Raw genomic sequence first — 16,556 nt, 5'->3', positions numbered from 1 at the left:
CACTCCTGTGTCACTTGTCTCATTTGCAGATCGCCATTGTTCTCTGTATGAATAGATCAGTATTTGCCACCATCTAGTGGTGTAATTGCACCTCGTCTTAACAGCTACAACAAAGTACATGAAGTGTTTCCTTACTTTTATTACATGTTAGCAAACTTGGATAGTGCTAGGAATGTAACTTTTAAAACTAACTTATAATAAACTAAGGTTTAGGTCTCGAAGCAACGGAACAACAAATGTATTTTTGCCTGGTTTCCTCTAGTTAAACATTTACTGCCCCCTGTGTTTTGAAATGAATCCACTTCCATAGCAACCTGAAGTTTGTCTGTAATTAAACCGAGGTTGCTGTCTGGCTCAGTGAGGCCGAATGTAGCTTTGTGACTTTCTGCATCTGTTTCAAACTGCTTTGCAGGCAGTTGTATTTTGAACCAGCTGCTGTCTCGTTAGCTAGTGAACATGTGTGGACTAGTTTCAGCAGGTAAGAAAACTAATAAGTTATATGTACTAAATATATTTGAATAGATGTTAGTTTAACTTACTTTAACCTTTTCTTCAAAGAGTTACCACATCTTACTGCTGACAATTTTGTGAGTACAAGTATTAATGATTTGGAACCTCATGTCTGTCAATCAGTTTAGATTATTATATTTTACCTCTTTCAGAGTTAAATGTTTATTTCCATACAGGTACAAACTCTGGCCACTGATGATGTATTAGCTCACTTCTTCAATGATTTCTTAAGTCTGCCGGTAAAGTATAAATGTAATGTATAACTTAAGATATATTGTAGTGATATAGGATATTTTCAATAACACTTAAACACTTCTTAAACATCTTGTCCCAGTCTTTTCCTGAGGCTGTGCTGTACAACCAGGAGACGCGTCTGTTTGAGCTGGTGAGCGACGCTGCTGAGTTTATCTCCAGAAGAATCATAACCGTTCTAAACCACAGCAAATCCCAGCTTCTGACTGGTGACCCCTCAGTGCTGACCAGAACAACTCCTCTGGACAACCACTTCACTGTCTCTGTAAGCAGACAGTATTTAATTTAAGTGAAAGTGAATAGTTTGAATAAGACGAGCAGAGGTATATGCTGTAGCTTTTTAGGGTTGACTGTGTCCCCCTGACCTTTGCAGTGTCTGGACAGAAAACAAGGAATCCAGTGGATCATGGAGGAAAGATTGCCACTTTTCCTTCAGAGTGATTGCTACATTGAATACAGGTACTCCACATTCTTTCAGCTTGTGTATGGACCAACAACACGTACAGAACAAATGTAGTTTTATCTGCTGTAATGTACATTGCTTTAAATATTTGAATGGTTACATGCGTTTGACCATAACTTGCTTACTAACCTGAATTCTAATAGATATATTTTGCTATCTTCACTCCAGCTCTGCAACAAACTTGATGAATGCTTGACTGCTGAAGCATTTCCCCCCAAATATAACTGGCTCCAGTCAGCTTTGAAATATCACATTCATATAATATGATTTTCATGATCACGCGTAATGTATATAGAGCCATTACCTCTAGCAGTACGGTCTCATTGCCTAGCTTTAAAGAATCCTTGCAGTTGTGTTTAGGGACGTTTCTCTACTTTTTTCGTCCATCTAATCCTTTATGCATCTATTGAGAGGCCTTAGGGCCACAGCCCTGTACAGATCAGATGACTGACCATCCCATGCTAACCTGTATCCTTCAAACGGAAGCAGTGAAGGAGAAATAACAGTCACATTATTTAATTGTGTATTTTTTGTTTGTGTATATTATGTTAGTAATTTCTGATAAAATTGTGCTCAGTGTGTTTTTTGAAAAGTGCTGGATCAGTTCTATTTGGTTGTTTTTTTCAGACTGGCCAAGTTGTTGTGTCAGTGGGACCCAAACATCTGTATCCAGTCAAGGAGGAGCAGCTCAGGTCGAATCCTTCTGTCAGCCCCACCAAGGTGCTCTGCCTCCCGATTTGACAAAGAAAATAACAATGCACCAAAGCCTCTTATATGCTCACGTTCTCTAACGAACATTTCATCCATACAAGGTACTTACCTTGTTACCTTCTATTTTTACAGGTAGAGTTAAGTCTAGTCATGAAGCTAAAGACTCCTATGATGTCTTTTTTTCCTTTCCCTTTTAGGGTCAATGACAAAGTACAACTTGACGTATCTACCTTCTGACCAGAAGGAACACATCAATACAAAATGCAAGGAATCATCCAGATGTTTCTCCCGCTGTTCTGAGCCAGAGAACCCATGTTCCTTTCCCGCTTTGTTCTCATCATGTTCCTCCTCCTCTAACCTTAAATGTAATAAAACCCAGGAACCCCAGAGCACACAAATAGAGCTGTACCTCAGCCCAGAGATGCAATATCTCAAAGAATCCAGGGGCCAGAGTTTTGAGTCTGTTGAGGCACAGATGGAGGACCTGGCTGCCAAAATAGTTAAACAAGTGCTTAACAATGCCCTCAGAGTTATGACTGATGAGAGTCAGGGAAAAATTTCTGACTGTTTCAACAAGTCAGCAGAGCAGACAAACTGCACTAGCAAGGAGGAGAAATTGTGTGAATGTGTTTGCCAACATTCAGCTAATGGAGGCAGAGAGCCACTGGAGGGGATACAAGCGAAAGTTCCAGAAGACAAGACGGTGAATACAGTGGAGGAGAAGACAGAATGGGATAAGAGGAATAGGGAGGTGGGGAGTTGGGACAAAGACAGAGGAAATGTCTGTGATATTGGTTGCCATGTTAACTGTTGTCTGGACAACAGACCTGGCTTGGATGAGTTCAGGGAGTTTTTGCGAGGAACGCCTGGAGAGAAACTGATTCATTTCTGGATGGACATAGAAAAACTGAATTCTGTACAGCCAGAGCGGAAGAACAGGTGAACATCAAGCTGGTCTTTTTTCACTGAACGGAAGACCGTGATTGCAATGATTGTAATCATGGTTTGATGCAAAGATTATAACAATATAGATAGCTACTACAACTCCCAAGTATATACAATCTTTATCTTTAAAAAATACAATAAAACAAAAAATATCAAATGTGATCCAACGCCTTTTGTTCCAGACATTTGGTCCTGATGAGGGGCAGGTACCTGCTGAGCAGCAGTCACAGCAGTCTGAACACAGAGCTGCTCTCCACACTGGGACTGACCACCTCCACCTGCTGGACAGAAGAGAAACTGTGTTCAGTTCAGCCCTGCCTCATTGATGCTCTGCTCTACTACTGGTGACTGTCACGTTTCACTGTGTTTAGCTTCCTAATAAAAGTATGTTTGTGTGTATCTGCATGTCTATCTCTCCATATATGTATATGAGGAGACCTTTACCTGAAATGCTCATGTGTTATCTCCTTCATCAGCTAGTTATAACACATATTGTCATGTAGTTTTACCAACGTTCTGTGCTTTATATAGACCATGATCATTTCTTCTTCTTCCCTTCAGGGCTCCACGGTTCTGGAAGTCTCAGTTTGCTCAAGAGGACCATGATGACAGCTCCAATAAGAGGCTGTGGACAGAGTGGGGGAGCAGGCCTCTGTCAGGCAGACAGCCTCACTGTGACTTGTTGACCCTGCCTCTCCTCGTCCCTGACAGCTCCTTGTCCCAACCCCCCATCACTGTCTATTCACAGGTAGGAATAGTGGGCAGATAGATTTGATAGGACTGGATGAGTGAAAGGTTAAAGTAGGAAGCATTTTGAGAAAGTTTCAAATAAAAGGTCAAAGCTTGAAGAATAAGAACTGTCCAAAAACACTTGACTGTTTATATGTCCTCAGTCATATTGTAGCAGAAGTCAATTACTGGTAAGCAGAAGAATGGAGACCATGTTACAGGCTCTCTATGTCGACTCACGCGCCGGCTTGTTCTTCACACACTTCTGTGTTCAAAGTGGAAACCAGGTACAACAACAGCCCCTCGATTTTAATGCAGGAATAACATATACATTCTGTTTGGTCCATACTATTCAGCTATGACTGTTCTACATCCAAGATAGTAGAAAACATCTCTTAAGTCACAACGTGGGGAGCAGTACAAATTGGAATGGTCAGACACTGTGATTCCTTTGTCTCATCTCAGCTGTGGGAGAATGCAGTTTACTTCTGGACCGACCTACAGCACTACCAGGAACTGTTTTACCAGGAGGGTCTGGATCCCTACAGAGTACAGAAGGAGGCACAGGTCCGCCCACACACACAATAAAATAACAATAAATTAATATTTCCCTGACTAATTTCGACAAAATGTTAAGCTGGTATCTGCTGATACAGATAGTGTGATGGAGAACTGAGGTTATATTAGCTCGAACACTGTCACCGGTCTTATAAATTGAAGTGTAAGCAATTACAGTATGATATGGGAAGCATCTTGATCTACAAGTAATAATTCCTATAGATAGTTTGTCTCTTTTTTACAAATAGGGTAAGTGATATATTAATAGTCTATTTTTTCTGAGATGTGTCTGGAGTTGAGTGCAGGTTGGTGCAACAGGTTTGTGTTTCTGGTACCTTGGTGCATCTGTTGTTTTTTCCTGTCAAGAAACACTCATCTTAACCTATTATTTAGCCAAAGATATATGCACACTAGTTCAAATAATACATTGTTTATGATTTCATCATTCTTTTCTCTGTTTCTTGAAGTCTCGCTAAGGCCAACTGCACAACATCAAACCAATTTCAAGTAATAAAAAAGAGGTATATTCAAGTCGTATTTTTTGTGAAAAAAAAAAGAACATATTGCCAATTTAAAACTTACAACCAATTTCAAGTTCAATATCCAGAGAGATAAAGAGGCCTGCTTTCAAACAGACGCCAGGCAAAATCATCGATTACAATAAATTTGAGTTGGAGAAAACAAATGTTCTGAAATGTAATCAAAAAGGCAATGAGACAGACATACACACACGTATGCTCTGTTGGCCCCCCACTCTCCTTGCACACTCTTTACTAGATCTGTACTTTACTTGATAACGTATTCTCCTGACGACTTTTAACTTTTACTCCCTACATTTGAACACTAATTTCTGTACTTTCTGCTCCTTATATTCTCAAAACTGGCTCGTTACATGAGCAGTGGTGGTTGGCGCAGCGCGCGCTTTTACGCACGGCGTACCTGTCTCACGCTCACTCGTGTGCCCCCTGCCTTGGGAGACGCAAAACTAGACAGTGTCCAGTGATTTGTTCTGCTCTGTACCAGCACTGAGCAGGTTGTTAAAATAATAAAATAATAATTTAGGTAGTTGTACTTTTAGTTTTGATACTTTGATACAGCTCGACCAGTGTGGTATGGTCCAGAGTACCTCCCAGTAAAATCTATCTTCCTTCAGTTAACCTTTAGTCCACCAGAGAAATGAAGAATGGATGAACTTTCCATGGCATTGCAGCCAACAGGGTTAAAGGACATTGATGTGGTGTGAAGGCATCACTGGTGAGTGAATATTGAGTATGTGAGCACTGAACAATGATGATGCAAGTGGTGGTGCTCTCCTCTCCTCTCCTCAGCTCCTATACTCCACATATCTGTCCGCCTCTGCCAGGAGGAGCATTGGCGTGGATGAGGAGGTCAGAAGGAAGGTGTACGACCGACTAATACCGGCTTTTGAGGAGCTGTTTGACGAGGTGGAGGAGAATACACTGAACATCCTGCTGCAGCCATGGACACTGCTGCTCAGCAGGGACAAAGAGTCCTTCCAGAAGGTAGCTATGGTACAGCCACACTTTCATTCATTAAAAAACATTTAGTAACACCTCTTGCTCTATGGATGGAGGTCATGTACATATACATTTATATATTAGTGCTGTCAAACGATTAAAATATTTTAATCGCGATTAATCGCATTTATGTCATAGTTAACTCAAAATTAATCACAATTAATCGCAAATCTTTATCTATTCTAAATGTCCCTTCATTTGTTTTTTTTTCCATAATTTTTTTCCCGTTTTAATGCTCTTAACAACATGGAAAAGTGGATTGGCTTGCTTTATGCAAATGTTTTATTTTATTGAAAACAACATTGCCAAACAGGGCGGTACAAAATAAAATTATAAAGTGCACATTTCAGGTAAACAAGGACTCAGCCTATAGTGCAGTTAAACCATGGCTTAATTTTTTCTTTTTTTCAAGTTTGCTGTGAACATAGCAGTCCGGCCTCTTATTTCAGAAACAATGAACCGTAACAGTTAGGTTACCAATAAAAGGTAAGCCTACTACTTCTTTGCTTTCAGCCAGCTACTCAAACAGACAAGCAACAAAATAACAAACAAACAAAATACACAGGCAAGTGTCGGCCTACTTTGAAATAAATTAAACACAGAACTTTGTAGAGCTATTTGAGTCCTCCCCATATTCGTGGAAAATGTCTGAAATAAGAAGTACCCTATTTTGAAATAAATAAAAACATATAGCTGCAGCCTATAATAGCTTAAAAATATATATTTTAGTTGGCGAAATATTAAAACAAAAAGCGAGAGCAGGTCAGACTGGAGGCGAACACAGATACTGAAGCTACTGAGACCACCTGCAGCTTCTGCTCTGATCAAGAAGCTGAGGCGCTGATCTCTGAGCAGCTGAGACCAGAGAAACTCTGTGTTTTCACTGTTTCCACTGTTAAGAAGCAGCCGGTCAGTCAGTGAGCAGCTGCTTCACGTGAACGAGCTCTGATCGTGTCTCTCTGAGCGAGTGAGCGGGGCTGGGGGGCGGAGCCCCCGGACCGGTGCCCTATCTGGGAGCACACACACACACACACAGACACATACACTTGCCCGCCCGCTCCTCCTAAACAATTATTTGACTAAGTCAGACTTAGTCAACCACCAACATGCAAAAGCGTGTGTCACACGGCGAAAGTGTGAGAGTTGGCAGCTCTGCGTTAATCTCGCGAGAAAAAATAATTGACGTCGTTAATAACGCGTTTAACTGACAGCCCTAATATATATAAACATATACATAATACAAATAACTTATGTATTAGGCTATGATGAAAAACCAAGAGAGGGAACATTCCGATTCTGAACAGAAAACCTGTTCACAAATGACTTTAAATATCAATTGATGATTAAAATAGTTGAGTCAGTTCATTTCCTTCAGAAGTACATGTTCATTAATCAGCTTTTAAATGCAGCTCTAAATGGCTTCATGTCTGTGTGTGCAGGTGCATGTGCAGGAGGAGGTACACAGGGTTGACAGTGAGGAGTACAGGGAACTCCACAGTGTGTATGAGGAGTCAGAGCGTCGACTGAAAGAGGTAGAGTTAGTCACACACTCATGCTAGGTCAACCATAAATAAACATACTCATGTGAACATAAAACAGCTCATATGAACATAAATGTGAAATGGCCTCTTTGCCTTTTGCTGTTGCTTTGTAACAATGAAGATAATCTTTTGCTTCAGGACTTTTTTTTACTTGGCATGAGTGGACCATTGGTTTCATACAGCTGTTCTATAGCTGAAATTATCCATTTGACATTAAAATGTCGAGAAGGAATTGTGTGGTTAACGATTTTTGTTTTGACCACCTCTTTTTTCACCCTGTCACTTGCTCTGTGCCTCCTCCTGCTGTACTCCTACAGGTGCAGCAGTCCAGGTCCATGCTCTCTCTCTCTCCTACTGTTTCTTCTACTTCCTTCCCAAAGGGCCCCAGAGCATTGCACTCTTGGTCCAGAGTGTCTCCAAAATACCAAGGTTACTGTCTGGGTTCCTTACTCCGTCAGAACCATGAGATTGGACACTTCCTGTCTTTCCTTCAAAATCAGGATGCCAGGTCAGCTGTGTGACACATTAATTATATTATTCAGATTTACAATATCCCCCCACACAACATATAGATTAATATATTTTAAAATGTAAAATGTGCTTAAAGTATATAGTACAATGCACTGAAGGCTGTGTGAAAATTAACATTGTGTTCTAAATGTATGTCCGCTCAGTATTCATCTGACATGTTGGCTGGATTTGGAGCAGTACAGGAGGACTCCTCAGAAAGACAACGCTGTCAAGCAAGGGAGGTCCTCTCACATTGCAACCAAATACCTCAGCAGGAAGTATTTCTTTGGCCCTGAAAGCCCTGCTTCCACAGAACAACAGAATGACGTACGTCACCTCCATAATAATAATATAACACAATATGTTCAGTATTATGAGTGTAGCGTTTGAATTATTGTTAACATTCCGGGAAAGCAATCCTGAGAGCTGAGAGACACTTGGTACCCAGGACAGGACAATCCCAACATTTGATGTGAGCTCCAGCTGAGGCTCAGCAAGCATCCACATGTGATAAACAGAAATTGCGGAGGCTCTTTCACACTCTCTGACATCCTGCACACTTAATGACAGTCCTGACAGCACACTGTCATTGGGGAGCAGGGATAAGACGACATGGTTAGAATTAAAACAAGAGAAATTACTGGACTGTGCTTTGGATCCAGGGAAGAAGAGGACGTACAGCTCCAGTAACAATGAAAATAAGATTAAATCTCTACTGACATATACGATATAGTCTGAGATTGGGTTTCTGTATTCTAGGGTTACTGCAGGAGGGCATGGTGTGTTAAGCTAGGATGACTAGATGACATGTAGCAGGGAAACCTTATTCTCTTTTTCAAGAAATTAAAGGTAGCAGCTTAGCTGTATTTGTTACCGCATGCTGGCAAATTGTGTCATGTCATGTGTGTTACAGGGAAAATTTTCTAAGGCATACACCAAATTGATTTTAAACATGATATTATTCAACTTCATTCAATCATTATATAGAATAATAATGTTTTCAGATAGTTGCACTAACAGGCAAGCATTTTCCGTTAATTATCTAGACTGGCAGCCTGCCATAATCCAGTTTGTCCCGCAGCCATAGTTATATATTGAACCAAAACTGTTTTGCTCTGTTGCTGTGTACTGTTGTGTGCAGTGCTATTTGCCTCATGCTCGCTCATGCTTTACACTCTATTATCCATAAAGTTGTTAGCCTCCATGCATACTGTCATCTCTTGGTCGTTTGCACTTGACTGAAGCTGGACTAGCTTGTTTCTTAGTTTTCACACTCTCAATCACAGCAGGTGTGTACAGGAGTTCCCTTGTACTGATTTCAAATAAGCTGAGCTACTCTAAGATTTCTCTATGATACGGAAATTGCAAAATGGGGAACAGTGTCTTGCCCAATAACACATTGACTCGCAGACTGTGGGAGCTTGGAGTTGAACTGATTGGTGGACGACCTGCTCTTCCTCCTGATGATGAAGCCTGATTTTACTGTGCTCTCTAAAGAAACATTCACTGTACATGTTGACATGGATTGAACTCTACTGCAGTACCTTTATCATTTGTCATCCTCATCTCATAAACCGCCTCATAGCATCATAATCCTTATAGCTGCTTATTTGAATGAAGATGCCAGTTGTAGTGCTTCTAATTCTGTGGGACGGGGTCTGGCTGCTGCTCTTGCATCTCAGTGTTGGCTTTCATCTGCATGAGCAATGTAGAGACTGACAGCTTTACTGCTTTGGCCCTTTACTCCTTCAATCACTCAGTCATCCAGTCACAGACTGTCTCCCTTTCATCTGCTGACTCCTGCTCCAGTGCCAAGACTGGTTCTCATTTCTGGAGCCTGCATATGAGTGAGGCAGGCATGCCTGTGTGCCTGCAAAATGAGATGAGAGAAAATATAAATGAAATATAAAAAGGGAGAGATGGCCAGATCGATGATGAAGACAGAAAGCAGACAGGGAAGATGAAGACAACGCAGCCATTGTGGGAATGATGAAGAGCACAGCAGGAATAAGGGAGGAGAGCAGTTTTCAGCCACGTTTCTGGGGGGGCATTTTTTCATGTGCTCTTAATGTGGTTTTAGAGGAATCTTTACATTCACCTCAAACAAACATGCAACATCTTCACCTGCTGAGGCTTTGACTCTATATCTACTGTTTATTTTTCTTTGTGTGTGTTGGTGTGTGTGGGTGTGGATTTGGGTGTGTGTGTGTGTGTAGATATTGTACCTGGCTGGTGGGCAGGAGCATCTGAAGCTGGAGTGTCTCTCAAACCGGGTTGTTGCGGAGATCCAGGGCATCATCAGGAATCACATAGAGAAAAAATGGCTGCCTCAGTTTTTGTCCACCGCAGAGTTTACAGAGCGACAGAGACACAAACCACAGGTAGAACCACCTCTTACCACTTTCAATGTGTTTGTACAAGACTGCCAGCGGAAAGGAGACTATTTGGATATTGCTGCCCTGGATAACAATGGCTATTATCCAGATGGTGACATTATGACATTTACAAATTGTAAGTGTCAGAACAAAGTAGTTTAGGTGCTTTAATCATAATAATTTTTTGATCCAAACACATACATATTGAATAGATGTAAATCTTTTTACATCTATTGAAACATCTATTGAATTAATTTCTTTGACATCACTGTGACCTTTTCTTCAGCATCATCTGTAGAAAGCCTTTCCATCAACCTTCGACAACATGTCAGAAATGACTACTTTAATTTGAACATCCAATTGGCAAATGTTGGCATGCATATGATTATGAATGTGCGACACAGTTAAACAAGACCTGTTACACAGTTAAACAAGGCTATACTGTGGCCACAGCTACTGTCGCATAAAAGTATTAGATCCCTGCTGCTGAAAGTGAACAGAGATAAGAAATTAGACACATGTAAGCAGCCCTGCTATTTGAGAAACCACTACATGCTGTCACTATCCAGTCGCACTCTCAGGTTGCCTCATCAAGTGTCACCACAAACACAGCAGATTCTACTGCTCTGCCTCATTATGTTATCAAGGTTTCCATGTTTGGTCACACGCATCCTGTTGGTTGATGTAGTTTAGCATTACTCTCAACAGGAGGAGGAGAGGAGGGGCAGTGTGGAAAAGATGGTACAGAGAAGAAATATATTTTTAAGAGGAGGTCAGAAGAACTGATGACTGGGTTAAGGTTTACAAAAATCAGCAAGAGCTTCAGTTACGCCAAAGAGCAGCGTGCAGTATAGATCAGAGAGGTTCGAGAGGTATTCAATGTCCCTGTTAATCTCAGTTTACTCAGCTTCTGACTTTTGACCTGTCTGTCTGTCTGTCTGTCTGTCTGTGTGTGTGTGTGTGTGTGTGTGTGTGTGTGTGTGTGTGTGTGTGTGTGTGTGTGTGTGTGTGTGTGTGTGTGTGTGTGTGTGTGTGTGTGTGTGTGTGTGTGTGTGTGTGTGTGTGTGTGTGTGTGTGTGTGTGTGTGTGTGTGTGTGTGTGTGTGTGTGTGTGTGTGTGTGTGTGTGTGTGTGTGTGTGTGTGTGTGTGTGTGTGTGTGTGTGTGTGTGTGTGTGTGGTAGCACCAAGCAGCAGGCAGGCTTTTCTGCCCTGAAAGCTAGTGGGATTTAGTTCATGACTTGGCTTCAAGCTCTGGCTTTGTTTAATACCATTTTGGCCCTCTAACCCAAATTGGATCCAGGATAAATAAGATTAAAGCATCTGCATAACCAACTTTCTTTTAAACTTCTTCGGAGTGTTTTCCAAGCAACTATGCAGCCTCCACAGTAGAACTGGGATATTAAACATGAGTATTTCACTTTTTAAGCAGGATGATTAAAGGACAGAGTTTATATACATGGTTATGACTCTCATCTCTTAGGTCATTATCTCATCATTGGCAAAGAAGAACTTTTCTGAGTAGAGCGTGTCATTATCTCAGTTTACTGTGAACTAAGACTGAAGCTCACAGGTCTCACACTGTCTTTATTTCTCCTGCTCTATTTATAATGTTGTCGCTCTTGTTATAATGTTTACACAATATTTTTTGAATGAATTCTTTAACAATCTCTGTTTCGTCCCCTGCAGGCCAGCAGCTCATGGATGAGTTCCTCCAAAGAGATTCTCCTGTTCCGACAGATCTTACTCAACCCTGTCACTTGTACGCAGTTCCAGCACTTTGTCTCCCTGAAGGGAGACTTCCTGGAGAATGACATGCTCTTTTGGCTCGAGGTCCAGAGGTATAAGGTACAAAAATAAATGGTGCAATGTACTTGTTGCAGTTTTTTGTCATATGGCGTTTTGATCTCTTTCATCTTGATTTTCTCCCCTATTTTAATTTTCAATTTAAAAACTGCTTTCTTTAACATAATTCTTTGCACAACCCTCAAATCAGCCGATTAACACATCATTGTAAGAAGCAGTGGAAATGTTAATATCCTACATTTAATTTCTCCTGTCACCTCTCCTCCTGTATGAAGGACCTTTGTCACTCTCACAGCGATGATGCCACCATCCAGCAGAAGATCTCCACCATCATCAACTGTTTCATCAACTCGTCCATACCCCCCACCTTGCAGATAGATATCCCTCCTGAACAGGCCCAGCACATTCTGGAGAAACGACGCGAGCTTGGTCCTTACATCTTCAGAGAAGCACAGGTTGTGTGTGTGTGTGGTTAATATTGTATGTGTTCCTTTATGTGTGCTTAATACCAGTTATCTCTGTTTTGTTTATGTAGATGTCAGTGTTCAGCGAATTGCTGAAGTTTTGGCCCGAATTTCAAGAGCTGTGCAGCAGTGTTGAAGAGGAGCATCTTCTTCCTCTACTGCAGGACAAACAAGTCAAACACAGAGCCAGAGTGCGAAGACAGAGGAGGAAAGTGGAAGAGGATGAAGAGGAGGATGAGAGGAGGAGAGCTCAGGTGAAAAAAATTTGGTTGTATTTATTCAACATTAAAATCTGTGGTAGAAACAAACTCCATTCAACCTGACATATTTTCAACAGGAAGAGTGGGCGACACAAGAATCAAGTTTTGAAGAAGCAGAAGACATGGACAGTGACCCAGCTGATACAGAAGAACCAGAGAGAAGAAGCAGTAGAAGTGGAAGAAGGGAGTGGAGGACACAGAGCAGAGCGCTGTCGTCGGCCTCTCAGCCGGTGAGGAGCGCTCTTATGTTCATCTCTAGGAAACATTGTAAAGATGTAGCTGAAGATGTGTCTGTGTGAACAAAGGAAATGAAAGGATTTCATTTGGTAAACACCGGAAAAAATTATATAAAATAGTGCAGTGATGAAGATAAACCAAACTACAGAATGGCGTCCGAACAAGGCTTCCTAAGTTCCAACCAGAGAAACACAATCCTCCATCTGAACTGAACCGTTTTACAATCATTAGATTTGACTCGATTTCTCGATATTTTTCCTCAGCTGTCGTGGTCCTACTCCAAATACATGGCAGCTCTGAAGAGAGAGGAGGTGATGCTGAGGAGGAAGAGTCAGCTGGAAGCCTCATTTGCCACAGCCTCAGGTAAACACACAGACACAGAATTCTGGAAACCATAACACTGAAATGACACTTTGCTGTTCCCATGCGAAGACTCAAGGTTTATTTCCAAGGCTGTGATATGAATCTACACATGGAAGTCAAAGCTTTGTTAAACCGACCCCCTCCCCACACACCAGGACTGTCTCATTATACCGACCTCTGGCCAAAACAGTCACTTCAGCCTGTCCATTTAATGTCAATGTTCTGTGCAGGAGTTATTAGGAGTCCACATTGCATGAACTTGTAAATTAAGCGTGGCGCTAACGCAGGACATAGTTCCAGTCCAATGAAGCAAAGTGCAAATTGTGTTTTAATGGGGAGGTACAGAGGAGAAATCCTAGACACACAGATGGAGATCATCACTTCGTACATGAGGTCTTTTAAGGTAAAAATTCTTTGATGCATGAATAAAAACTTGTATGTCTCTCCAGGGACTGAATGAGCTGCTGCTTAACACCCAGTGATTTGTGTCTTCCGCTCTCCCCTGCAGACTCCTCCTGCTGCAGCGTCAGGTCAGCAGACAGTCAGCTCAGCCACAGACGGTCACACCCCTCCTCCAGGGCAGAGAGTACAAAGTGTAATAGATATAACAGTAAGTGAATAGTACTTCTTCAATGGCTTCACACAACATTCTGCCTCCAAAACAAAGGTCCCTCTCATGTTGACTGCAGGAGGTGTGAGCAATGAAACCAAAATGTAAGAATGGACTCCAACCCAGACCGAGGCTGTTATCGGAGCATAATGAGTGAAAACTGAGCTCCTACTTGAAATTTGAGGTTGGGTTTACCAACGATGTAAGAATTTTTCAAAGCTAGTGTAACAAACACCCACTAACTCTTTAACCTATGTTTAATTGCTGGGGTTTGAAAATTCATGATGTCTGATAGAAAACTATACTGGCACAAATATTTATGATCATTCAATAATAGAATCACACTTAATGTTATGTTTAATATTTTTTAATAAAACTTTTCTATATTAATATACATTTATATACATTGAACACAATAGACTTAATTTACACTCAAAAGTGCACAATATCATGTTTGCATCAATGTAAGGTTACGAAGAAAAATGTTCAACAATTATGTCACATCTATAAAAACATTTTGGTTGACAGCTGGATTCTTGAGCTTACATCTAGATAAATAATATCGTACTTGTACATGAGACAGTAAACACCAAGACCTTATTCTGTAGAGTGAAACAGAAAGTTTGGATAGAAAGGAAACAGAATGATGTCTCTATCTGCAACACTGGAGAGGTTTCACAGTGAGTCCTTGGTTTAATTTGACACATATACTTGTTTAGTGTTGGCTACAGTCAAAATGTCTGCGCAAAAAAGAATGTTGTAACTTATGTCACTTTGATAAAACAGATTCTGAATGGTCAGATTTCCTCTGTAGCTGTGTAATGTTTCTTGTATCTTTTAAAGGTGTGGATAATCAGGTGGAGTTTACAAAAATGTTATTTTAACTCAACAGCTATGTTTGCATAAATAATCTTTTCAGAGCCAAAGTAGTGTTTATCCTAAAATATTCTAAGGCTGAATTTAAGTTGGAACAAAGGTCTTATATGTATGAATTTCAGAAAGCCCCTGACTGAATGTGTATCAGTGGAATCCAATGTGCAAGGCTTTATTCTTTACCATGTGGAACTTGCTGACAAACACCTTGGTGAAGGCAGGATCCACCAGGTAGCGGTAAGACTTGGTGACAGTGGGCGGTGGCTCAGCCAGTATCACTGGAGGCTGCAGCTGGAGAGAGGCAGTGGAGGGGGAGAGGAACTGGGAGGCTCTTGTCACGTAATCCACAAGCCGCTGATACTGCTGCTCTGACAGACGCTCACGAACACCGTCCCCCTTGGGGAGGACACACACAGGATCACTGTTACACTGGGACTAAAACAGTTCATTCTGCTGCATATGGTGTCCTATTGTATACCATCAAGGACACATGGTTGAGTGGTTGCCTTGAAAACATATTTTTATGCAACAAACATCAGAGCAGTCGATTTAATGTGATGACAGAGAAACTGATGAAAAGAGCTGTTCCACCAACATGTTAAAAGATTTGTATCAGTGACAGACCTAGTTACTAAAGGATTGTTCTGACCCTTACACTAACTTGACCCAAAATCATATTGGGAAATATGTTGGTCTTCAGACCCATTTCTGTATTAGTAATCACTATAGCACAAATAAGGAATACATACTAAAGCATAAAAATAAAGTAAACTAAAATAATATGTAGAAAGCCACCCTATCTCACAATGTCAAAGAAGTTGAAAGAAATTCCTGGATCCCCACCAAAATGTGAGCTTAGCTCACAGACATGCCCACCTTTTCACAGAATCACATGGAAAGTGGCTTTTATGTAGTCCTGCTAACAATTAAATGCAGATGAAAACATAAACTCCTTGGCGGAGGTAAAAATAAACTGAAATTACAATTCAAAGCATACCTTGTTTCTAAAAAAACATTGAAAATACTCGGTACATAATGTACTGACAATCACTTTATAGAAAGTGTGTGATTTCTATATCTATATTATTATTACTTTCTGCCTCACCTCTGAGTCACTTGTGACCGTCTGCTGTTGTAAAGTGAGGGTGAGCTGGCCTTCCTGTCCTGGCGCCTGCTGACACTCCACCTGCAGACAACAGGACATTCAACACCCACACTGCCAAACAAACCTTCAGTGGACTGCCACAGGAACTGTTGTTGAATGTGGACAGGAGATTTATGATGTGCTGACGACCGTCAGTTACCTCTGTGATGGGGAAAGCCTGCTGCTGTGTGTCCTCACTAAGACTGACCACAAACAGCACCTCAGAGGTGAGCAGCAGACAGCCGGCGTGCTCCTGACCTGAACCACTCACGATGGTCACTTCTAGGGCCATGTGGAGCTCCGGTCGCCCCAGAGACTGAAGCATCTTCCTGTAGTCACAGTTGAACAAGCAGAGAGTGATGTAAATTAAAACAAGTTATGCCATAACTGGAAATTCACTTTATGGTTAAATGTTAAAAAAGAAGCTGTTGAAATTGAATGCAAATTACCAGGACACTGTAGGGAATAATCACATCCATATTACACCACCACTGTGAATGGCTTATGTGCGTACATCTAACTGCACATATAGTAGGGCAGACCTCCTAACTTCTGACACACACTTTCCATGTAAACACAAGAGTCAAACTAACATCAACCCACAGATACAAGTAACCACATGTGTGTAAATGGTAAATGGTTTTGTATTTATATTGCGCTTTTCTAGTCT

General features: G+C 41.2%; 2 protein-coding genes across 2 annotated transcripts in view; one reads left to right on the top strand and one right to left on the bottom strand.

The window, feature by feature from the left end:
• The first annotated feature begins 456 nt into the window (after window positions 1–456).
• Window positions 457–13,877, top strand: LOC133014614 (regulator of G-protein signaling 22). Its single transcript, XM_061081877.1, has 22 exons — window positions 457–478; window positions 559–587; window positions 687–749; window positions 845–1,027; window positions 1,136–1,221; window positions 1,853–2,037; window positions 2,134–2,875; window positions 3,064–3,225; window positions 3,443–3,629; window positions 3,775–3,897; window positions 4,076–4,177; window positions 5,497–5,691; window positions 7,146–7,238; window positions 7,565–7,755; window positions 7,922–8,084; window positions 9,974–10,138; window positions 11,819–11,977; window positions 12,211–12,390; window positions 12,471–12,653; window positions 12,737–12,889; window positions 13,160–13,259; window positions 13,768–13,877. The coding sequence occupies exons 1-22, from the start codon at window positions 457–459 to the stop codon at window positions 13,875–13,877; spliced, it is 3,576 nt and encodes a 1,191-aa protein (XP_060937860.1).
• Window positions 13,878–14,220: 343 nt separating this feature from the next.
• The window catches only part of LOC133013557 (intermembrane lipid transfer protein VPS13B-like), a 325,549-nt gene continuing 323,213 nt past the window's right edge, over window positions 14,221–16,556 (bottom strand). Inside the window, exons 66-68 of the mRNA XM_061080533.1 lie at window positions 16,047–16,215; window positions 15,848–15,928; window positions 14,221–15,138 (exon numbers count right to left, since the gene is read on the bottom strand). Coding sequence (XP_060936516.1) covers window positions 14,890–15,138; window positions 15,848–15,928; window positions 16,047–16,215 — 499 coding nt within the window. The 3' untranslated portion in view covers window positions 14,221–14,889. The remainder of the gene's footprint in view (window positions 15,139–15,847; window positions 15,929–16,046; window positions 16,216–16,556) is intronic.

This window comes from Limanda limanda, chromosome 11, assembly GCF_963576545.1.
Source record: "Limanda limanda chromosome 11, fLimLim1.1, whole genome shotgun sequence".
NCBI classification, from domain to species: domain Eukaryota; kingdom Metazoa; phylum Chordata; class Actinopteri; order Pleuronectiformes; family Pleuronectidae; genus Limanda; species Limanda limanda.
Note: the sequence above shows the minus strand (reverse complement) of the source record. Positions and strands in the feature narration are given on the sequence as shown.